The sequence below is a fragment of the Ursus americanus genome, chromosome 31, assembly GCF_024610735.1.
Source record: "Ursus americanus isolate L20-20 chromosome 31, mUrsAme1.1.p, whole genome shotgun sequence".
Taxonomy (NCBI): Eukaryota; Metazoa; Chordata; class Mammalia; order Carnivora; family Ursidae; genus Ursus; species Ursus americanus.
Genome location: NC_142157.1, coordinates 13,429,965 through 13,454,915, shown reverse-complemented (window position 1 = coordinate 13,454,915; position 24,951 = coordinate 13,429,965). Strand labels below are relative to the sequence as shown.

General features: G+C 42.0%; 1 protein-coding gene across 1 annotated transcript in view; it reads right to left on the bottom strand.

The window, feature by feature from the left end:
* Positions 1-8,477: 8,477 nt before the first annotated feature.
* GAD2 (glutamate decarboxylase 2) overlaps positions 8,478-24,951 on the bottom strand; it is a 78,770-nt gene continuing 62,296 nt past the window's right edge. The window contains exons 14-16 of the mRNA XM_045775375.2: positions 20,239-20,346; positions 19,804-19,893; positions 8,478-12,055 (exon numbers count right to left, since the gene is read on the bottom strand). Coding sequence (XP_045631331.1) covers positions 11,882-12,055; positions 19,804-19,893; positions 20,239-20,346 — 372 coding nt within the window. The 3' untranslated portion in view covers positions 8,478-11,881. The remainder of the gene's footprint in view (positions 12,056-19,803; positions 19,894-20,238; positions 20,347-24,951) is intronic.

Sequence of the window (24,951 nt, the reverse complement as noted above, 5' to 3'; positions counted from 1 at the left end):
GTCCGGGCCTGGAGTTTTGTTATTTGGAAGGTTGTTTATCACTGACTCAATTTCTTCATAATTAATTGGCCTGTTTAAGAAATCAATTTCTTCCTGTTTCAATCTTGGTAGTTTATAGGTTTCCAGGAAGGATTCCGTCTCTTCCAGATTGCTTAATTTATTGGCATATAGCTGTTGATAAAAATTTCTAATAATCCTTCCAATTTCAGTGGTGTTGGTCGTGACCTCTCCTTTTTCGTTCATAATTTTAATAATCTGGGTCCTTTCTCTTTTCTTTTGGATAAGTCTTGCCAGTGGTCTGTCAATTTTATTGATTCTCTCAAAGAACCAGCTTCTAGTCCTGTTGATCTGCTCTACTGTACTCCTGGTTTCTAATTCATCGATTTCTGCTCTAATCTTGGTCAACTGCTTCCTCGTGCGTGGATTAGGCCTGTCCCTCTGTTGCTGTTCCAGCTTCTTGAAGTGAGAATATAAAAACTGCATTTTAGATTTTTCTATTCTTTTGAGTGAGGCTTGGATGGCTATGTATTTCCCCCTTAGGACTGCCTTTGCAGTATCCCATAGGTTTTGGGCTGTTGTTTTTTTTTTTTTTTTAAAGATTTTATTTATTTATTTAACAGAGATAGAGACAGCCAGTGAGAGAAGGGAACACAAGCAGGGGGAGTGGGAGAGGAAGAAGCAGGCTCCCAGTGGAGGAGCCTGATGTGGGGCTCGATCCCATAACGCCGGGATCACGCCCTGAGCCGAAGGCAGACGCTTAACCGCTGTGCCACCCAGGCGCCCCTGGACTGTTGTATTTTCATTCTCATTGGTCTCCATAAATTGTTTAATTTTATTTTTGATTTCCTGGTTTATCGAGTCATTCCTGAACAGGATGGTTCTTAGTCTCTAAGTGTTTGAGTTTCTTCCAAATTTTTCCTTGTGGAAAAATTTCAGAGCGTTGTGGTCTGAGAATATGCAGGGGATAATTTCAATCTTTTGGTATCGGTTGAGACCTGTTTTGTGTCCCAGAACATGGTCTATTCTTGAGAATGTTCCATGGGCATTAGAATAGAATGAGTATTCTTTGGTTCTGGGGTGTAGTGTTCTATATATATCTATGAGGTCTAACTCATCGAGTATGGCATTCAAAGCCTTTGATTCTTTGCTTAGTTTTTGCCAGGGTGTTCTGTCTATTGCTGATAGTGGAGTGTTGAGGTCCCCTACTATTAACGTATTTTTATCTATATGTCTCTTTATTCTGGTTAAGAGTTGGCTTGTGTATCTTGCTGCTCCCCTGTTGGGGGCATATATATTTATAATTGTCATATCCACTTGTTGAATACTTCCTTTAAGAATAATATAGTGCCCTTCTGCGTCTCTAACTATAGTCTGTAGTTTAAAATCCAATTTATCTGATATGAGAATTGGTACCCCAGCTTTCTTTTGAGGTCCATTTGCATGAAAGATGGTACTCCATCCCCTTACTCTCAGTCTGAATGCATCTTTGGGCTCGAAATGAGTCTCTTGTAGACAGCAAATGGATGGGTCATTTCTTTTTATCCAATCTGCAATCCTGTGGCGTTTATGGGAGCATTTAAGCCATTCACATTAAGACTGAGTACTGAGAGATATGATTTTAATGATGCCATGTTGCCAGTAAAGTCTTTGTTTGTATTGGCTGTGACTTTCTCTTCTGTATCACTCTTGGGGCCTTTTTACTTTTATAGAACCCCCCGTAATATCTCCTGTAGGGCTGGTTTCATGGTTACGAAATTGGTTAGTGACTGGCGATTCTGAAATGTCTTTATTTCTCCATCTATTCTGAATGACAGCCTTGCTGGATAAAGGATCCTTGGCTGCATGTTTTTCTCTGAAAGAGCTTTAAATATGCTCCCCCAACCCTTTTTCTTATTCCAGGTCTGTGTAGACAGGTCTGATGTAATTCTGATGCCTTTGCCTTGGTACGTGAGAAATTTCTTTGCCCTGGCCGCTTTCAATACTGTATCCTTGGATCTAATATTTGCGAAATGCACTATGACGTGACGTGGCGTAGGTTTGTCGTGGTTGAGCTTGGGAGGGGTCCTCTCTGCCTCTTGGACACGAATGTTTGTTTCCCTCGCTAGATTAGGGAAGTTTTCAGCTACAATTTGTTCAAATATCTCTTCTAGACCTCTGTTTTTCTCCACCCCCTCGGGGATGCCGATGATTCTAACATTGGATCGTTTTACTGAGTCAGTAATCTCCCATAACCTACATTCGTGGGCATGGATTTTTTTAAGACCATCTTCTATTTTCATTTTTTCCTCTATTAACCCATCCTCCAATTCACTAACCCGTTCCTCTGCTTCTGTGACCCTGGCAGTCAGAGCTCTAGTTTTGCCTGCATTTGGCTCATAGAATTTTTAATTTCTGTCAGATTCGCTCTCATTTCTGTCCTTAGGGATTCTATATTCTCAGTAACCTTTTCGTTAATAGTTTTTCCAATTCTACTCATCATTTTGACCATCGTTACTCTGAATTCCATTTCTGATAATTTGGTTACATCCATATCCATTATTTCTGTGGCAGAGGCCACAGACTCACTGTCTTTTCTTTGCTGGGGGGGGGCTTCTCCTTCTTGTCATTCTGATGAGGAGAGGTTGCGGGGTTCTCCAGAGCCCAAATTATTGACTGGGTCCCAGGCCATGCCCCTTGTTTTATAGGGATCTTAGGGATGTGGGCTTCTTCTTTAAAGATTTTATTTATTTATTTATGTGGCAGTCAACCAGCGAGAGAGGGAACAGAAGCAGGGGAGTGGGAGAGGAAGAAGCAGGCTCCCAGCGGAGGAGCCCGATGAGGGACTCCTTTCCGGAACGTCGGGATCACGCCCTAAGCCGAAGACAGGCGCTCAATGACGGCGCCACCCAGGCTCCCGGGTTGTGGGCTTCTTGATTTCTCAGCCTGCCTTCTGTGTTCTGGGGGAGGGGCCTGCCGCGCCGATACTCAGGCAACCCTGTTTGGGTAGAGTCTCCGCGTCCCCTGCGAGGGGGGATGGGGATGGGCACTCCCTGAGCCGGTATTTCCAGGCTTTTGTTCTCTGGCGGCTTTCCCTGGCGGTTTGCTGTGCCTCTTCTGAGAGTCAGAGCAGCAGCGGCCAAATTTCAGCCTCTGTCTCAGAACAGAGGGATTGCGGCCCGTTCTCCACTGATGTTCTGGCCACTTTAACTCTGCTACTGTTGGTGCTGCTCAACCCTGCAGCGTCCCAGGATGTGCGCCCCACACCCGGCGTCCCAGCCCTCACTTCCAGGGCCAGCGCGTCTCTGTCCTTTGTGTTTCTAACACCGCCAGCCACCCCCACGCACTCCCGGAGCTCCCGGTCTCAGTCTGGATCCAGTGAGCGCACCGGAGCTCCGTTTCAGTCTGGTCGCGCAGGTTCCCCGGCTCATGGTCTCAGTCCGCTCTCTCGCAGGTGCTGGTCTGTGAGTCTGCCACCTCCCCCGTGCAGGTGGCTACCGCTTCCCGGTGCCCAAACGCGGCGGCTCCCTCCCCCTTCCGTTAATCTTCCGATATCTTTGCTCGGCTTCACGGCTCCCCGCTTCGTACCTCAATACTCAGCACTGGAGATGTTCATTTGTAGAGATCCAGATGCATCTTCCTGCGTCTCAGGCTGATTCCGTGGTTGTTTAGGCTGGTCTGGTACCTATCCAGCTCGACTCGGGGGACCGGCTGAAAAAGGTGTCTCCTACTCCTCCGCCATCTTAATTCCCCCAAAATTCTGTTTTTGAATCACACATTTCTGTGGATAGGCAATGGTTTGCACTGTTATCTCCCACTGAGGCATTTTAGAAGTTTGTGAGAAATAAATGATGAGAACATTGTTATGAAAAGATTAAATGAAATGGCATGATAAAGAGTGAAGAAATTCATATCAGCTGGTCTGGGAGAGCTTTGCCAAGGAGGTGGTATTGGAGCCCAGCCTGACTGAGAACAAAGAGCCAGCTGTGAATTCTGGGGACAGCGAGTTCTCAGTAGCGGGAATAGCATGGGCAAAGGTCCTGAGGCAGGACTCAGAAAAGGCCAGGTGGCATCGAGTCTGGGCGAGAGTGGTAACAATGCAGGTAGGAGATGTAGGTAGGGAGATATGGTAGACCGGAGGAATTCAGGCAGTCTAGCATGGTGGCAGTGTCCAGCCACCATTGCAAAGTGCTGCTTTTCTGTGAATCCACTGACTTTGGAAAATGGCTAAACTTCTCTGAGTCTCAATTTTCCCATCTGTTAAATGAAGGTGCTGGATTAATATGCAAAAGCATCTGGAGGCTCCTGGGTACCACGTCATTTGAACGTCCTGCTCTTGGTTTTGGCTCAGGTCATGAACTTGGGGTGGTGGGGTTGGGCCCTGCATCCAGCTCCGCGCTCAGCATGGAGTCTGCCAGGGTTTCTCTTTCCCTCTCCCTTGGCCCCTCCCCTTGCTTATTCTCTCTCTCTCTCTCTCAAATAAATAAATCTTTAAAAGAAATACGGGCACCTGGGTGGCTCAGTCAGTTGAGTGACTGCCTTTAGCTCAGGTCATGATCTCAGGGTCCTGGGATCAAGTCCCGTATTGGGCTCCCCACTCAACGGGGAGTCTGCTTCTCCTTCTCCCTCTGCCTTTCTCCCTGCTTGTACTCTTTCTCTGTCAAATGAATAAATAAAATCTTTTTAAAAAGATAAAAAAAATTTTAAATATGAAAAAATGAAAATATGAAAACATCTAGCAGCTCCTCAATAAAAGTTAGCTGAATTAATTAATGCATCTTAAAGGTCTTCCAGATTTATAAACCTGTAATCTTTTTTTTCACTTAGTCCTTTTATTTATTATATATTTGATTTTTAAAAAACTTTTTAAGTAGGATCCATGCCCAATGGTGGGGTTTGAACTCACAACCCTGAGATCAAGAGTCACAGGTTCTACTAGCTGAGCCAGCCAGGCACCCCCTACTTACTTATTTCTAAAATTGAAGTATAGTTGACACACAATGTTACATTAATATCAGGCGTACAACGTAGACAAGTTTATATGTTATGCTATGCTCACCGCAAGTGTAGCCCATCTGTCACCATACAGTGTCACTACACTACTATGGACTATATTCTCTATGCTCTACCTTTTATTCCCAAGACCTATTCACTTCATAATGGAAGCCTGTATCTCCCCCTCCCCTTCACCCATTTTGCCCATCTCCTACCCTCTTCTCTCCTCTGGCAACCATCAGTTTGTTCTCTGTATTTGTGGGTCTGTTTCTGCTTTATGTTTGTGTTTACTCATTTGTTTTGTTTTATTTTTTAGATTCCACATATAAGTAAAATTATATAGTATTTGTCTCTCTCATATAATATTTGTCTGACATATTTCTCTTAGCATAATACTCTCTAGGTCCATCCATGTTGTTGCAAATGACAAGCTCTCATATTTTCTTATGGCTGAGTAGTATTCCATTGTGTGTGTGTGTATCTTTTTCTATTCTATATATATACCACATCTATATCTATCTACAAATACACCACACCTTTATCCATTCATCTCTCGATGGGCGCTTGGGTCGCGTCCATATCATGGCTGTCGTAAATAATGCTGCTATAAACAGAGAGGTGCATGTATCTTTTCAAATTAGTGTTTTTGTTTTCTTTGGTAAATACCCAGCAGTGGAATTACTGGATCATATGGTATTTCTTTTTTTAAAAAAATATTTTGGGCGCCTGGGTGGCTCAGTCAGTTAAGCGTCTGCCTTCAGCTCAGGTCATGATCTCAGAGTTCTGGGATTGAGCCCCCAACGGGGGCGGGGGGGGTCTCTGCTCAGTGGGGAGTCTGTGTCTTCCTCTCCCTCTGCTGCTCCTCCTGCTTGTGTTCTCTCTTCTCTATCAAATAAATAAATAAAATCTTTAAAATAAAATATTTTGCGGAGCCTCCATGCTGTTTTCCACAGTGGCTGCACCAATTGATATTCCCACCAACAGTGCACGAGGGTTCCTTTTTCTCCACATCTTCGCCAACACTTGTTTCTTACCTTTTTTATTCTAGCTATTTTTATGCAGGTAAGATGATACCCCATTATGGTCTTGATTTGTATTTCCCAGATGAGTGATAGTGAGCACCTTTTCAAATGCCTGTTGGCCATATGTAGGTCTTCTTTGAAAAATTGTCTATTCAGCTCCCCTGCCTATTTTTAATCAGATTATTTGATTTTCTTGGTGTTGGGTTGTATAAGTTCTTTATATATTTTGGATATTCACCCGTTATCAGATATATCATTTGCAAATATCTTCTTCCATTCAGCAGTATAAACCTGTAATCTTAAACCACCTACATTCTTCCTTAGAGATCAAGTAGGCACCCCCCTCCCCCTATTTCTCAGCTGACGGTGTTGTCTTGCCTAGAATCACACCACACACCAGGGGAAGATCCAGTGACAGTATGGATGGAGTGCCTTCTACTTGTAGGACACCAATGGAGACTGCAGAATTTTGTTAGGGGTGTGTGGGGACAGAAGGGAGAGAGAGAACATAGAAGGATAAGAAACAGACTGTTCATAATCTACATGGGTTGAGCAGAAGAAAATGCAAAAGATGCTATTTCCAGCCTGAACCTGTTAGATAAGTGCCCATGAACACTACTGACCAAGAGCAAGTAGTTGGGGAATTCAGAGGAGGGCGACAAAGCTGACTTGTAGAAGTCATATGTAATTACCAGCATCACTACAAGAACAAGATTGTTGAAAAGCTTTTTGGATGCAAAGCACCATGCTAAGTGCAGTACATACATTTTATTTAACCCCCACAAAAACCTCATGAAGAAGGTTATTGTTGTAACACTATCCATGAGCTACTGCTCTCTAGAGCAAGGAAGAATGGGAGATTCTTCCCAGACTGAGGGAATAATGTGAACGAAGGCAGGAATGCACAATGTGTTGCCTCTTTATTTGGCTGTTGTCTATTGGTTCCCCTATAAGCCATATTGAAATTATCTAGAAACCTTGTCTCCTCTTCCCCTTTTTGTCCTCCCCAGCCCCGCATCTGCTTGAAGTAATATCTGTTTACTCCAGACTAATACCTTTTTAAAAAACATTTTTAAATTTAAATTCAATTAATTAACATACAATGTATTATTGGTTTCCGAGGTACAGGCCTGTGTTTCATTAGTCTTACAATACCCAGTGCTCATTACATCACGTGCCCTCCTTAATGTCCATCACCCAGTTACCCTGTCCCTCCACCCCTCTCCCCTCCAGCAACCCCCAGTTTGTTTCCTATGATTAAGAGTCTCTTATGGTTTGTCCCCCTCTCCCTGGTTTCCTCTTGTTTTATTTTTTCCTCTCTTCCTCTCTCCCTATGATCCTCTGTTTTATTTCTTAAATTCCATATATCAGTGAGATCATATGATAATTGTCTTTCTCTGATTGACTTATGTCACTTAACATAATACCCTCTAGTTCCATCCATGTCATTGCAAATGGCAAGATTTCATTTTTTGATGGCTGCATAATGTTCCATTATATATATACTATATTATAGTATATATAATATTATATATATATATATATATATATATATATATATATATATATATATCAGTATCTATATGTCACATCTTCTTTATCCATTCATCCATCGATGGACATCTGGTCTCTTTCCACAGCTTGGCTGTTGTGGACATTGCTGCTATAAACATTGGGGTGCAGGTGCCCCTTTGGATCACTACATTTGTATCTTTGGAGTAAACACCCAGTAGTGCAATTGCTGGGTCATAGGGTAGCTCTATTTTCAACTTTTTGAGGAACCTCCCTACTGTTTTCCAGAGTGGCTGCATCATCTTGCATTCTCACCAACAGTGTAAGAGGGTTCCCTTCCTCTGCATCCTCGCCAACATCTGTCGTCTCCTGACTTGTTCATTTTAGCCATTCTGACTGGTGTGAAGTGATATCTCGTTGTGGTTTTGCTATTAAATTGAGACCCAGGGAAATGAGAACATTAACTGAATATTTGCTACTATTATGACAATATTATTATTGTTTTAGTTGTGATAATTGTATTGAGGACTTTTTTGGTTTTGTTTTTAGGAGCCCTTATCTTCTACAGATTCATATAGAAATAATTTGGTGTTAGGGAGGACGTGGGGTGGGGGAATGGGTGAAACGAGATTCAGTCTCTGAATCAGTAAATATTGACACTGGGTGAAAACTTCACGGGAATTTGTTATACTGTTTCCTCCACCTTTATATGTATGTGAAATTTTCCATAATAACATGTTTTCTAAAAAAAAAAAGACTGGATCTGCTTGAAGGATTGAAGCACATGGGGTAAAACAATATCCTTCAGAAGTGACAGTAAGAGTGACGGCAGAAGTAAGAGCTCTTTTTCCCCAACAAAGATCCAAAGACACTCTGAGCTCTGCGACAAGGTAAGGGCCTTGTATTCAGGCAACTCGTTAACAACGAGCTCCACACAAGGCAAAGTCAGAAACAAGCAACCAGAGACCCAGCTGTGTCCACATTTACACATTTATTTGGGTTTAGAGAGACAACACAGATAAAATACTTAGATCATACACAAGTTTATATTTGGTAAGAAGAACAGGTTGCACGTGTTTATATTTTTAATTTTTTTCTGTCTTTAGTAAATGGCATAATGTTGGGAGAGATGTTGATGTCTTTCAGAAACACCAACCGGGAACAGCATTTTAGAGCACAAAACGAATAAATACACAGTGTTCGTAGGTAGCATCTGAAAACAGGAGAGCACGTGCAAGATGATACCCACCGTGAGGGGTCTTGATTCCCTGTGCTGCTGCTATATTTACACCCGTGCTTGCTTCGTCCGTGTTCTGAGGAGCAGCCCCTGCTCCAAACCCCGTCCCCAGCGGGGACAATACCTGCAATTTGGGCGGTTTGTGACACTCCATACGGGTCTCCTGTATTCTCGGAGCGGCGTTCACCTTGCATTTTTGTGCAATCACACAGTTCTCAAAGGAGAGTTCTCGGTAGGGAGCTTAGCCGAAGGCATGTTCTCTATTAGAGCTGCTGCGGAGGGCGTACAGTTTAGCAGAGAGAGGGAGAGAGAGAGCGCGCGGGAAGAGATGCGGATGTTGTTCTTAATATCGATACGGCTACCACACAGAAAAAGACATGTCAATAATATATTGTACAAGCTTTTACAGCAACACACGTGGTCTGCAACACTGTACAGTTCAGAGCTAAAGTGCACAACCCCACTCTGAGGTGACGAGACAGTACTATCAATACAACGAAGGCAACACAATTTACACACACGATTGATTTCCTTTGCTTTCTTCGCAGCCTTTTGACAGTACACAAAGTCAATACCGTTTATGCGTCTCAGATAAAGACATACCACACTTTTTTTTCAAGTATTTAGAAATAATAAACACAATATTGCTGAATAAATGAAAATGGCCATGTCAATTCTGATTAAGCTAACCCCAGACTTTTCTAAAATTTGGAAAGGATGGTCCCATATAAAGGTCTTTGGCACTGGGAATTTGAGCTACTGTTCAAAACCACCATCCCCCCCCCCCCCAAGTAGATTACAGACCTACTTTAAAGAATATTTTATTAGACTACTGGAACCTATTAGGCTTTTATTTACCTCCTTTCCTGGGTTGTGGTTGGCAGGGTTTTCACTGCAAAGGATTGAGCAAGACTCCTAGCCAACTTGGGGAAGGATCTGGAAGGGGCAGGAAGTAGGGGAAACAACCTATTTGTAAAAATTAATTTGCTAGAATTTCATACACAGGAGCAAACGCTTCTCCTTTTAAATTCCATCATACAATCAAGTTAAAAAGCAGCAGCTTCTGATAGAGGGTCTGTACTGCAGGCTATAAGCATCCTGGAGTTGAGAGGGGTCTGTCCAGGTCAGGGCCCTGGGCTCCACTGTCTTCTCCAAGCAGAACAGTGGGTTTGACAGTTAGTGTCTCTGCCACTGAGGTAGGACCTTTTGGCCTGAGGCTCAAGATAGATGGGTGGCTATGTGCTTAGTTTCAATGGCCCATTTCTAGAAGGGAAAGGGATGCTTGGCCATTAGACATAGCCTAGAATGGGAGGTTTATTCCTTCATGAAATTCTGGGGTACAGATAAAAGTTTTCTCTTAATCATCATAGGGAACCCATTTGCTTCCTATACAGGAAGGACCCAAACCTATGTTCAAGTATCAATGTGTTTGGATTTAATGTGGGAGAAAGAATGTAGGAGCAAGCTCATGCAGATTTCAGATGGTTGGATCTTGTGGTTATATTAGAGGGGATTTCTTTCTTTCTTCTCTTGTATGCCTGTAGTCTTTCTAAGGTACATACAGAAAGGACGAATATTCTAAGTTGGTACCTGCAGTCAGCATAGAAGAGTTTGTAGTCATCACACTAGTACTTGGAATCCGACAAACTGTGGCCCCACAAATATCAATAGGAGCTCTTGTTAGCTTGGGTCTCTCCATCAGGTGTGCAGGGGAGGAAGAATGCTTTAAAACATTATCCCGAATTCTAAGGATCTTACTATCTCTGCCTACTCTGGTCACTTTGGATCTTGACGAGAGGCAGATAAAAGAAGGTCTTAAGATGCTGTCTCAAAATCTCAGGTGAGGAGCTCACTTCATGAGAGGAAAATAACCACCCGTGGGATAGAAATTAATTATTTGGGATTCCAGGGATGAGGAGCCTAGCAGGAGAGAACTTTCGTGGGTGGGAGAGGGGAGGGAATGGGAATAAGCAATTATCCAGGAGGTAAATGACTCCTTCCTAGACAGTGACAATATGGTGCCCAGGATGACACAGAGATGTCTTCTCTCAAGGCCGAGTTTAATTTTCTGGAGTGTGCTTCATTCCTTTTTGCTCAGGCCAATTAGATTTTATTTTTATTTTCCCTAATTAATCCAAATGGCCTAATAAAAGAATACTGTTTGGGAAGAGGCCTCAAGAATAAGCATCTAGCTTCTGTTCCAAACAAGCCGAACTGGAAAGCAGAGTACAACTGCCCTAGTTTTAGTCTAAGAGGAAGCTTGATTTGTCCTGATTACTGAGTGGGTCTGCTCAGGGTCAACTGGGCGGAAAACTCAACTGGGAAGAGAATCGTATTGTTGATCTGGTCAGTTATTTTCGAGAACTTGCAATGTTTTCTTGTGTTTGTTTTGTAATACTAACTTTAGAGATATGATAAGCCGTCACATGAATAGAAAGAAGGCAATTTACCTTTGAAGAATTTTGTGGGCCTATATTTCAGAATAACTTTCCTCAGTGTTTATTGTGCCTCCATTAAAAGAAAGAGAAAAAAAAATCTGGCTTAGTTTTTATATCTGCCCCTGCAGTTTGTATAACCCATATAAAATAAAAATCTATATGTTACAAAATAGGATTTCTTTTTAATATATATATTTTCCTTTTGTAAAATTATATGTATTTAAATACATTTGAAATGTTGCTATAGGTAAATTAGAAAATTTTTTTTCTAATACTATGAAAAAGGCAAGAGTTTTTATTGTCAACATACATTTTATATGCACTTTCTCCTTTGGACTGCACCCCAAAGAACCTTTTAGGATTCAGGGGCCATTTGGAACTATTCAATCCTACTACTCTGAAGTGAAAATAAAGCTTGATTTGCATACTCTATTAAAAGTAAGGGAAGTATTTATAACAATTTTAAGCTTTTCATTATTGATTAGAACACAGCCTTTTGTCACTAATTTTTAGAGAGGTATTCTAAACTTAGGAAAGGATTTGTAAAAGGAGCAATGTCTTGGATTTTTAAACTGTACTCTACTTTGACACCACAATATAGAAATAGATTTACTTTGGAACAAACTACAAATACATCCACACAGTTTGTGACAACTTAATTGTCTACCTAGAGAATTGCAACAGCTTAGCGAGCTATGATATTATAAATCTTGTCCAAGGCGTTCTATTTCTTCGATCAGGAAGTCAATGTCTTGGTGAGTTGCTGCGGGATTTGAGATGACCATGCGGAAGAAATTGACCTTGTCTCCCAAGGGCTGGTAGCTGACCATTGTGGTCCCGTACTCCATCATTCTAGCTTTAATCACTGGGGCCACCTGTGGGGGAGACCAGAGCCACATGGTGACCCCTGGGGACTCTTCCACTAGTAAAAGAACCCAATATCAAGTAGCATTTTTAGTTTTTAACTAAACAACCTGACTCATATTTGTTTCCCTTAAAGGAATTATCTCCAAGTTTTTTGGGGATCAGAGCACTAGAGCAGTTTAACACATCCAAATTCTTGGAGGTGATAAGATGAATAATAAGTGATAGGCTCTCAGGTGTGTTCCGTGTCACCCTTGACTTTGTGAAAAAGAAAACTGCAGACCCCTAATGGAGCCATGCTAGGCCACGTCACCAACTCTGGGCTTCATACCTAACCTAACTATAGTTTCAACTTCCCCCAGAAATATAGTCTTAACTATAGTCTTAACTTCTTTGCCTCCCCCAAAGAAACATGAGGTAATCACCTAATAAGACCCTTTTCCCCAAAGAAAGGTGAGCTCACCCAAAATAATTCTCTTTTCTGTTTGTGACTTCCCTGTCCTGCCTTTAAAAACCTCTCCCTTAGTCTCTCACTCTGAGAAACAAACTGAGGGCCTCAGAGGGGAGGGGGGTGGGGGAATGGGATAGACCAGTGATGGGTAGTAAGGAGGGCACGTATCGCATGATGCACTGGGTGTTATACGCAACTAATGAATCATCGAGCTTTACATCGGAAACCGGGGATGTACTGTATGGTGACTAACATAATATAATAAAAAATCATTAAAATAAAAAAAATAAATAAAATAAAAACTTCTCCCTTTCTGTAGCCCCTTGGAGCTCCCCTCTACTTCCTAGATGGGATGCTGCCTAAAGCCAATTAGATCTTTAAAATATATTCAGTTGAGTTTTTGTTATTTAACAACTTGTAGTTACGGATTTGGGAGAATGGGAAGAATTGGATATTGGTTCTAAGGCTAAATAGTTTAGCAATACAACATTTGGGGGAGGGCTTCTTGTTTTATTCCTCAGTACCTGTGAAAACACTGGAAATAGAACATAGCTCAGAGAATGGTTACCAAGAGGTAAGCCTCAATATCAAGTGATGTCTGAAAATAAGCAGACTTTTGAGGCCTTAAAGCACTTTTCTTTCTTGAGACCCTAAAGCCTTCCAGGTTCTTTTCATTCTCCTTCTGTATTATCTCAGTTTATAAGATTTTTTGAAATATGTTCCTTAACCACAATGAAAATCAGCTGAGGCCCAAAGCAGAGCCCACAAGGACTTAACATTACAGACGTGGATCACCAACGAGAGTTTACCACACATATGCCAGAATGATCACAGTGTCAGCAGTTCTCTGACGACTCTGTATGAGATGAAGTTCAAACTCTCGAGCTCAGCACGAAGGTATTTTGTCCCCCAGCTCTGAGGACTCATCTTCCAGTGCTCACTAAATTCAATCTTCAACTCTGACAAGACCTACAGTCAATATCCCTTGAATGTGCCACATATATTTTTTTCCCCTTCACACTTGTCCTCAGTCTTACTGTGTCACACTTGTTGTCTTGGCTCCGAGTCCCCTTTCTCTTCCAGGTCACACCCTACACGCACCCCAACGCTCCACCACAGACCTCCAACCACGATGAAGCCTTTCCTGACTCCCTAGTCCAGTAGCATCTTTTCTCTTTAAAGTGGTAAATACATGGCCCTTACCCATAGAGTCTGTCTACAGAATATTTCCCATTGTCTTATGACTTACAAGAAAATACATCTCATCTCCGCCATTTTGAAACTGCAATCTCTGAAGGGCAGACACAGTGTCCTTTATGTCTTTTGGTTACCAGCACTGTGTGCACATTGAGGGCTCCCCAAGTCCTTACTGATTATAAAGAGTAGAATAATAGGGATAGCTATGTAGGAAGAGGAACACATTTAACTTAGGTCTGTGTGTATGATCTCTTCACGTAAATTTTACCATTGGAGTTTGCAAATATAACATTTGATCATTTAAGTTCATTGCTGCAAATATGTAACCAGGAATGGCTGTCAGGGAGCTTTAGACTTAATTAGATATACATAGTAAGTAACTCAGTTCAAAATGGGGACTCTACCTTACATCATAGTTGGATTCATTTTAATGAAGAATAGCTTCATTCAAATCGAATGCGGTTATGAACATGTGACTTTTGAACATCAACACTTAAATAACCATTGGTTTACATGAGGTTTTCATTTTCACAGTACTCAGTGTGCAAATGACATATCTGATAAAGGGTTGGTATCCAAAATCTATAAAGAACTTATCAAACTCAACACCCCAAAAACAAAAAATCCAAATAAAAAATGGGCAGAAGACATTTCTCCAAAGAAGACATCAGATGGCCAATAGACATATGAAAAGAAGCTCAACATCACTCATCACCGGGAAAATGCAAATCAAAACTACAGTGAGATATCATCTCCCACCTGTCAGAGTGGCTAAAACAAATGCAAGAGACAACAAATGTTGATGAGGATGTGGAGAAAAAGGAATCCTCTTACACTCTTGTGGGGAGTGCAAACTCGTGCAACCACTGTGGAAAACAGTGTGGAGTTTCCTTAAAAAGTCAAAAATAGAACTAGTCTGCGATCCAGTAATCACACTACTGGACATTTACCTCCAAAATTCAAAAACACTAATTCAAAGGGATACACGCACCCTTATGTTTATAGCAGAATTATTTACAATAGACAAATTATGGAAACAGCCCAAGTGTTCTTTGATTGATGAATGGATAAAGAAAAGGTGGTGTATACATATGTACACACACACACACACACACACACACACACACACACAATGGAATATTATTCATGCATAAAAAAGAACGAAATCTTGCCATTTGCAACAACATGGATAGATCTAGAGAGTAGCAGGCTAAGTGAAATAAGTCAATTAGAGAAAGACAAGTACCATATGATTTCACTCAGATGTGGAATTTAAAAAACAAAACAAATGATCAAAGAAAAACGAGAGAGGCAAACCAAGAAACAGACTCTTACTTGTAGAGAACAAACTGATGATTACCAGAGGGGTGTTTTTTTTGGGGGGGGTAATGGGAGAAATAGGTGATGGGGATTAAGGAAGGCACTTGTGATGAGCACCAGGGGATGTATGAAAGTGTTGAATCACTATATTGTACACCTGAAACTAATACAACATTATATGCTAACTGTACTAGAATTAAAATTTTAAAAATAAGACCAAATAAATGTAAAAAAAAACAACCAACCCAAAATAAAGACTCAATGTGTAAAATTGACATATTTCCCATAAGGCCCAATTATTTATTAGTTACCAAACAGAAAACCAAGGACAGAGTTTACCTTCACTTTCATTTCACCTCAGTTCACATCCTAAACCTGATTTCCTCATCTAAAAATGAATGTGCATGATGATTCCAGCACCGGGATTTTCTGATTCTAGGTTAACGTGTTCTTAAGTCTCTTTCTGCCCTTTCATTACACAGGAAGGTAATATAGAGAGGAATGTTTCTGTTGGGTTGATCCTTCTTTCCCCTAAAGGACTGAGGATGTACACAGAGCATTGGGCTCATCCCAGGGAATAAGTATGAAAAAGAATTTAAATATCTCAAGTCTGGGATTAAGTTTTAAAAGTGGATCTCCTAGAATACTCTAGCATAAGGACATGAAATTTATCACTTTGTGCTGTGAGAGATGGCAAATCAATGTGTTCCTGGGAAGGTAAATCCCAAATTAGAAAAGGAATTCCAAATCCATGTGCCTGCAGGAATTTCAGGAAGAATCACATAACTATTGCTTAGTTTTTATTTGTGTAATAAATCATGCTTGTTCTTCAGAACTGATAAAAAATAATGGTAATGCTTTACTCAGTGAATTAAACTCTGATTTCATTTTCATGGGGAATCTAAGCAAAACCACATAGAAATGGTATTTATTATTGAAGAGAATCATCTCTAACTTTTCAGATAAATCAAATCAAATCAAAGGTCAAAAATTTAAATGGTAACAGTATCATCCCAAACAACTTTTGGTGTAAAGTCAGATTGAATCCCTACAGTTGCTGAAGCTAGCTGGGTCAGAGAAATCACAGCTGTCTAAATACATATGACTTTTGGTTGCTTGCAGAAAATGTGGATGAACTAAAATCAGCAGGAACATGGAACGTCTACTTCATTGCATAATCACTAATTGCAAGTTCAGAAGTAAAATAAGATTCTGACTCTTCTGATGAGTATATAGCTTTTTCACTTATTTCTAGATGTTTTCTTTTGGTCACATTCTTGGTTTTGTTGAATAAAGACAGTCAGGAAAGAGAGGCTGCATGTTGAAGATTTCACTAAAGACCTACTCAGCAGGAGCTCTTGGGGCTGCCTTATGAATTCTTATCGTTTTCTCCCTTGAGTTATTAGCTTTTTCAATTCCTTAGAAAACAATAACCAGGGAACTATCCCATAATGTGAATCCACATTTGTTTCTCCCAAGAAAGCTCAGGTTAAAGCGTCACGGAATCACAGAAATTATTTTTTCACTATGTATCATAGAACCTTTTTGTTTCAAAATCTTGGAAACATGAGTGAAATTCTTGGAAAAATGCAAAAGCAGAATAACCATAAGTAGGAATCCTAACACTTCAAATTTCACCAATTAAATTCCTTGTTACATTTCACAACATAGACTTTGGAAGAGTGTCACCTTAAATAGGAGGCCAATCTACTTCCTTACCAATGTACTTTTCAATCCACTGTTGACCTTTTGGAAGTCCATTAGTCATCATAGGACTGGTAGATGCTGGGATGAGATATGCAGATAATGATCAAATACAATGGAATAAAATACAAGATGAAGGTGATGATGAAGAACCAGGATTCTTGTCTGATGAATGTCTGCATGGATTCCACCTGCTGGTCCTGCTGGTGTCTAAGGCATTTGCCTATGGTCATGTGGCACCCTAGGCCTTCTGTGTCCACTGTGCCTCAGTGATGATGGGCCACCTGCACACTCACAGTCCTGACCAGGCAGCAGGAAAGGCACCAACCCAAATCTCAGCCTCCCTTACGAAGTTGTTGACTCTGGTTGTTTCATAATAACCACTCGTTGCCTAGATATCTGTCCCCACATCAGTGTGAGCTCTGGGGAAAGGCCTATGATCCACTAGTAGGTTTCCTAAATGTTGTTTCTGCTCCCTGTTCTGGCATGTGCAAACGGCACTGTATCTCAGCAAACATTTTTGAGCCCCTTACTGTATGCTAAGCCGTGTACCAAGACAGGAGGGCACAAAGAGGAATTCTTCCTTGGAGGGTCCGGAATTTAACTTAATTCTCTTTTGCCATATGCCGCACAGAAGACTCCACATTTCCTCCCATTTTGGGTCTATATCAGCGCTGACCAAGAGAACTTTATGTGGTGATAGAGATGTGTTATATCTCCACTATCTGATACAATAGTCACTGATCACAAGTTGAGCCCTTGGAGTGTGGCCAGTGTAAGTGAAGAAGTGAATTTCTGGTTGAATCTAATTTTGATTGACTTAAATTTAAATGCCACATGTGGCTATTGATACCATACTGGATAGAACAGGTGATCTATTTTACTTTACCTCCACTGTTTTTCCTCTGGGATTGTGTGCATGTGTGTGTGTGTGAGTGTGTGAAGATACACTGGTCCCTGGACATTATACTTTAAGGGCTTTATACTTAAGAAGAAACTTCTGAAACTCTGAAAAATTATTGACATAAATAAACAAAAGTTAACCTTGATATTTTATGTGGTTCTGTTGTGAATTCCAACTCTGAATTGCTGAATTCTCTGTATTCCAGTCAGGAAAATGGAATCACAGGAGAGGAAAAAATGAAGAGAACTCATTTTGCAATCCCCCGACTTTCAAATTTGAATTACCAACTGTGTAAAAATAGTTGACTAATATCCCAATGGCTCTCCCCAAGAAATAATCTCCATTCCCATCACAGTTCATGTGACTTGCTAAAACCCGAGAGGCATCTGAAGAGAGCTGTATTGATATGGGGGGAATTCAGAGTTGATTTTTGCTCAGAAAGTGATGGGAAAAACCACTTTCTGTTCTGTTTTCCCATCTTGCCCCATTCCTCAGCCCAGCAATAATGAATTGATTCAACAAATTAAATCGGCCAAATTATTCCATGGATTCTCTGTCTGGTCAATAGGTTCATTAAAGAGGTAGAGCCAATAAAAATGGAAACATCTAATTTCTAACTAACTTGTTAAATAAAATTAGTTATTGGTAAGATGATACATACTGTGAAGAAGCCACACCATAAAACATCAGGAAAAAATATGAATTCTTTTCCCTCAAACGACAATAGGCCCCTTTTTGTCTCCCTATCATCTTCTCCAATGTGACCCTCACCCTCCCTCCCTCCCACATCTTGGGCTTGATTTCTTGGAATGAGCAAATGAGTCAACTTCATTAAAACTTCAAACACAACCATGACTCCTCCTACCCAGACACATGCACCGATGGATCCCCATCCTAGCAGCTTTCTTCCATGCATTCCTCTAGGTCTGTGGCTCTGAGCTTAGGCTGCACATTGGGATCACCTGGAGAACTTTTAGAACTATTCCCAAGCCCATCCAAAACCAACTGAGTTAAATTCTCAGGGTTAAGACCTGGTCATCAGTGTTTTCTATAAAGCTTCAAGCTGATTCTAATGTGCTCCTGCCCAGATGTCACATCAGGAAATGGACACTTAACTTTCACAACCCTGTAAAGGCTCTGCTTGACCAGAAACATGGAATATCCACTTAGCCCATCCCCAGTGCCAAGCCAACCCTAGGCTCCATACTTATTTTGTTGTTCCTTACTCATTTTCTTTTCTTTTCTTTTTTAGAGAGAGAGAGAGGGCACATGAGCAAATGCATGCATGCACACAAATGGGGGGGGGGCAGAGGGAGGGAGAGAATCTCAAGCTTGTTCCATGCCCGGTAGAGAGCCTGATACGCGGCTCCATCTCATGACCCCGAAATCATGACCTGAGCCAAAGTCAAGAATTGGACACTTAACCAACTTAGCCACCCAGGTGCCTCTCCTTATTCATTTTCTATCTTTCTCTTCCTCTTCCTTATTGTTTATTCTATAAAAGCTTCTTGCTTTCCACCTTATTTTGCAGCTCTCTGGATCCCTGGGAATGGAGGCTGTCTGCTTCATGAAGTGGTAAATGAAGTCTGTTTGTATCACCCAGATCGTCTTCTTTAGTCGTCTCTAACACTTATGATAGTTGAGTGATCTAAAACTAGATAGGACTTGAGCCTGGGACACAACATGCGCTCTACACAGTGGCCGTTAGTATTGTTTCCTGCGGCGATACCTTCTGGGGTTCACCACAGCTCTAAAGACTCCACAGGGTAGCCTTGACCTTGGCATCTCAAGAGGGACAGCCTCAGCTCTGATTTCTAACCATTGCTGGTGCCTGAAGTCTCTTTCTGTGCTTATAACACAGGTTTTGCTGGGCAGGACAGGCAACTTCCTGCCTGTCCTGGATTCTTACTGCATCGTGAATGGCAGGAAAGCTGTCACCTGATTGCTTATTTTAAGCTCTCATAAATTTGCTCTCAGAAGAAAAGAAGCAAACAGAGTAGTCAGAAGTCTGGATATACCAGCTCTGAATGGCCTGGTTCTGTAGGAGCCCATGAAGGGGCGTGGGCCTGTACACCAAGGTCAAGGTGGATTTCTCCTAGAAACGCATGTCAGAGAGACGCCTCACATGTGCAAGGCCCAATGGATGCACCAATGTCTGGACCAGAGGAGCCTGTATCACTTACCTTCGAGAGGCGGCTCATTCTCTCTTCATTGTCTTCCAGGACACGCAAACTTGGAGGCACATACCAGAAGCAGACATTTGTGTGCTGAGGCTACAAGGAGGAAAGTAACATTCATACTCGGCCCATCGTGGCAACTGAGAAAATTCCAAGCACATTTCAAATCTATTCTGCAGCTTCCGAATAGAATCTGTTTTAAATCCATTATCGCTTCTGGAGTGCCTGACTTTCACCACATTATACAGAGTTACTGTTTTGTGAGTTTGATTTTTTTACTACAGCTCAGAACAGCGACCCCATCAGCCCAGCTTCTCCTTGGTAATGGTCCTGCTTACCTAGACAATACATAATTGACTTAAAAAAAAAAATCAGTGATGAGAACTGGTAAGAACTGGAACTGACTCAACTTTTGGGGATCATAGGGACAGGAATACGCACCTTTCCATCAAACACCATTTCGTATCCTTCTCTGTTTTTTATGATATTGTATAAATACTCTGCCAGCTCCAAGCACTTATCAATATGTGCTTCAAACCCAGTAGTGCCCTGAATAAGAAAAGAAGAAAGCTTATCAGGCAGGCTGAGAAAGGCGGGTGGGCCCTCTGTGGGACTAATCTCTCCGGAGACTGAGGCTTTCTCTGCCACTTCCGCCTCCGCTCTGGTCCCCACTTTGCTTGCATAAGACTCTGCTTCCAGAGCCTTCCCTGGTGATGATTTCTCCTTTGATGCTCTCCCCTCAGGTGTTTTTGTTCCTTTCATGTCATCACAGCTCCCTACCGAGGATTCCTTTTCTTCCCGAGCCCCCATTCTCTAGGCAATTATTTTGATTACTCAAGGGGAAAATTTGCCTCTGCCATTCCGAGGGGTAATTATGGAAGTCATTAATGACAGGAGGCTGGGCTGTTCTCTTCCTGCGGAGAAGCAGCAGCACCAGAGAGCCCCCAGCAGGCCTGCTTAGCTCCTGTCCGTCATGAAAATTTACCATTTCCAGACCCTGCTTTTGTTCACCAATGTACTCCCATTATAGAACAAATAGGGTAGGTACTCAATGAATATTTGTTGAACAAATGAATATATGAATCTTTAAGGGGCACACAGATGCTTTGTTAGCCTGTCATTCTGCAAAGCTCATTAGATTTCTCCTCTGGGGATAAATCACTCATATGTTTGTAACGGGCGAACATTATCAGGGAGGTCTTTTTGTTTCCGGCTCTGGAAGCCCAGGATCTGGGCTTGCGAAAAACAACACTACAGCCATGGACTGGAGCTGTTTAACAGACCTTGGGACACTCCAGGGAATTACTTTTCAAAATGGCTTTCCTCCTAACTCCCCCAGCATTTGTGGAGCGCTCATAGAAAGCTTAGAAGACAGCTAATGCGCATCCCAGGAGCACTTAGAAGAGGCCAACCAGTGACTAACCCAACATGGAAACTGGAGGGAGCAGCTGTAATGGACGTAAGACGGGCCCACACTCCTATTGACGGTCTCATCATCTCAGCATAGCCAGTGACTTTAACATCTGAAGCCTTAAAAGAAATCTGATGGGTTCAGGAATCTTTTCTATGGAGATTGCTGCCCTAGTTGATGAATCAGAGAGTCTGACTGGTTCCTGATGACCCCAAGGATGGGTCCCGATTGATGCCTGAACACCCAGGCCACAGCCTATACCGTGCGCTCTATGACTTTGTGGTGCCAAGGATTTGGGGTTGGTTTGGACTGATCTGGCAGTTTGGGTATACTGGGGATGGACCCTAGGTAGGAGGGAGGGAAGTTAACTGTTCTCCAAACTGGACCCTTTGAACCAGTGCAGGGTTGGCTTTAAACTTGCACGTACCTGATCCAGGATATGGCCAGGACCAACAGGACTCTGACCCTGGCCAGCCCCATGACCTTGGCTAATCTTTTTACTGGTCTCCTGGGAAAGGTGGTGCCTGTGTGATTTCCCTGCCACACAGGGGCACGGTAAGGTAAAACGAATGCTCTGAAAAGGAGTTTGGTTGTATTGCAAAGGCACTGGGATTATCGCAGACTGGAGGGGGAGCCCTCTGGCCTTTGCTAGTCTAGGACTTCATTCGAGAAGATCAGGAGTAACCCAACCATCCCTTTAGTTGTAAGCTAAAAAGGTCCAAGGGGAAGCGAAAACTCTAGTGTGCCCTTTGAAGCCTGTCTCTGCGTGTTGGGTATTTATGCGAATAAGATCCATATTTTATTTTCAAGGTTTTGAAGGTTTTTAGGAGATTCTCCAAAATGTACTCATTCATCAAATACTTGCTGAGTTGCTGTCCTATGCCACAGTTGTTATTCTGAGAGTGACGACAGCCCCTGGAAAACTCGATCAGGCGTGGCATTACCATGCTCTGGGTTGCTATGAGGGAAATTGAGATCTCTGAGGGGCACGCCTAAGTGAAAGTCTGGACGCTGTTGTCTGAGTTACGCTGAGGGAGCTTCGGGAGAAAGATGGTTTTATTTTCTCCCTCATCGTCCACACGCTTAGGATTGGTTTGGACTGACTTGGCTGAAATACACATTCCACAAGGTGTTTCTTTTGCTCACTACTGTCCCCCTCCTACCAGCAGGGCTGGCATATATTAGGTGCTCAATGTATGTTTGTTGAATGAGTGGATGAATGAATGGAAATCTACTTTTAATCCCTGGGGCAGTGTTTTTACACAGTATGTTCTGAGGAACCATTTCTATCGGCACCAGGTTAACTGTGTTGATAATGTAGTTCTGCTGGTTGAAATCCTACGTATTGTACCTATCCTGTTCTAGACCCATCTCCGAGGCAACCTCTTAATAAATCATTCTTGGCTCTCAAACTAGGAATGGGCTCTCCATCCTTTAACTTCTCAAGGTGCGTCTGTGTCTCTTTTACAACCAGGTATGTTCTGTCTTATGTGATGGTTATCTGTGCATTTATCTTACCTCGTCTGGAAAATTGTGGTCCCCTCATCTCACCCAGCATCAGGCCCAATAACAGATACTCATTACATACTTATTAAAATAAATTAATATTTTAGAGAGAAAGTGAACATTCATTCAGTCACTCAGCAAAGGGTGCCTGGCATTACTTTCCCTTTAATAGTTTTCTCCTGGTATTTTTTTTTTTTTTCTCAGCCATTTGCCAGTCCCTCTGTTATCTACATTTTTAATGAGGGAGGCCAATCACAGAAAATGATAAGGAAATCTGCTGATATGCATAACCATACACAGAGAGATTTACCATGAAAACTAGGTAGTTACATAGTAAGCCATGATGGTAGACCTAAAATCAAGGTATGTTCATTTTTTCTATCTCTCCCTTCCTTCCTTCCTTCCTTCCTTCCTTCCTTCCTTCCTTCCTTCCTTCCTTCCTTCTTTTTCTTTCTTTCTTCTTTCTTTCTTTCTTTCTTTCTTTCTTTCTTTCTTTCTTTCTTTCTTCCTCTTCTTTCTTCTTTCTTTCTTTCTTTCTTTCTTTCTTTCTTTCTTTCTTTCTTTCCTTCTTCTTTCTTTTTCTTTCTTTCTCCTTCCTTCTTTCCTTCCTCTCTTTCTTTTTGTTTTTTTCTATCTACACTGAATTTTAACCACTGAGGAAATCTGTAAAATCTGGAAAATAATCATCAAGTCGTATTTAGCATTCTCTAATAAAATACAGACAAAATGAAAGATCTCCTCACTAAGAACAGAGTTGAGGGCAGGCACAGGGCCTCTGCTCATGACAGGCTTACGTATGGTATTACCGCCTGGACTGCCTGCTAGCATTCACATCAAGAGGCTTATTTTTTTGCCTACAGTTGCTTTCATCAAGTTCTCTTGGGCTTAATGTGATGGCTGTCATTAGTGCATTTAGCTCCATTAGTCATTAACAGATTAAGGAATATTTATAGTTAGGTTACTAGTTTTCATGCGGTTTGTATTGCTAAGGAGAAAATGTGGCTTCACTTGAATACCGCGTTCTCCAGGCATATCCAGTAACAGGGTTTCCTGATGAAAGCTGCCTGCTCCTCAGGGTTGTTTTTGCAGATCCTTTTCTCATGCCTGAGGAGATACGAGATAGAATGTCATAGCCAACTCTTTTTCGGTTCTTCTGAGGGCAGGATGACTTCTTCCCTGGCTGGCGTCACTAGAGAGCTCGGACAAAAGTGTGATTACCCTTCCCCCTCTTCTGGATTGCAGGACTGAGCTTAGGGCTTTTCACTATTACCATTTCATTTTGCAAAACATGCAGCTTTAGGTCGAAAAGCAAATGAAGTTTTTGCCATTTCCGTGTCTAGATACTCAGGGTTTGGCCTGAGGAATTAAAGGAATACGCACCCCTCATTTATGGATAAATTACGTGGCCGCTGAGGTCGTTCCTTGTTTTTTTTCTTTTTTTCTTCCCTCTTCTGATGCCTCTGCTTCAGTGCGTTCAGGTCTAGATCCTTGGCCCTTATTTCAGGCTTCAGTCGTTCCTGTTGTTTCATTCACACCTGATGGCCTCCGAGTTCTTTCTCTTACAGCCAACCGCTGCCCCATGCTGGCGAGGGGGCTTCAGATGGAAAAGGCGCAGCAGGAACTGATGAACCATGAGAGGAGCACTTCTGTGCGAATATAGCTAATGATCGTCGTCTTAATAGAAACACCGCAGGGAAAGGGGGCGGAAAGGCTGATCCTGAACAATATCTAGAGATCGAGCTCTCCTCAACTACCCAGCTGATGTTCACGCTCGTTGTTTGATTCCCAGCAATTAAGGAAATGAAAAACCTACTCATTTTTAAACGATTTGAGAGGACGCCAATAATTCCTGTTCTTGATTTAGTTATTTTTGCCAAACGAGACTCATTCCAACAGAATGAGTCTCATCTTGGGTGGTGGGGACCCAGGAAGTGTCCCTGTCAGGCTCTCATCTTTCGAGAGAGGAAGGGGCCCCTGCCCATCCCACCACCTTTACCAGGGGAACAACTCCAGGCAGCCGCTCAGAGGAAATTCAGCCGGCCACAGACCCTTACGGAGGTCTGTCTGAGAATATGTCAGCCCAGCCAACCCCAGAAACCCTATAAGAGTTATTTCTGCACTAAGTGAGACCATCTTTCTATTTAAACTGCCTTTTTCCTGAATAGATCTAAGGAAGCTTCCGTAAGATGACTGCATTATTGCTGACTGCATTATTTCACTCCCGAGCCCTCTCGGTT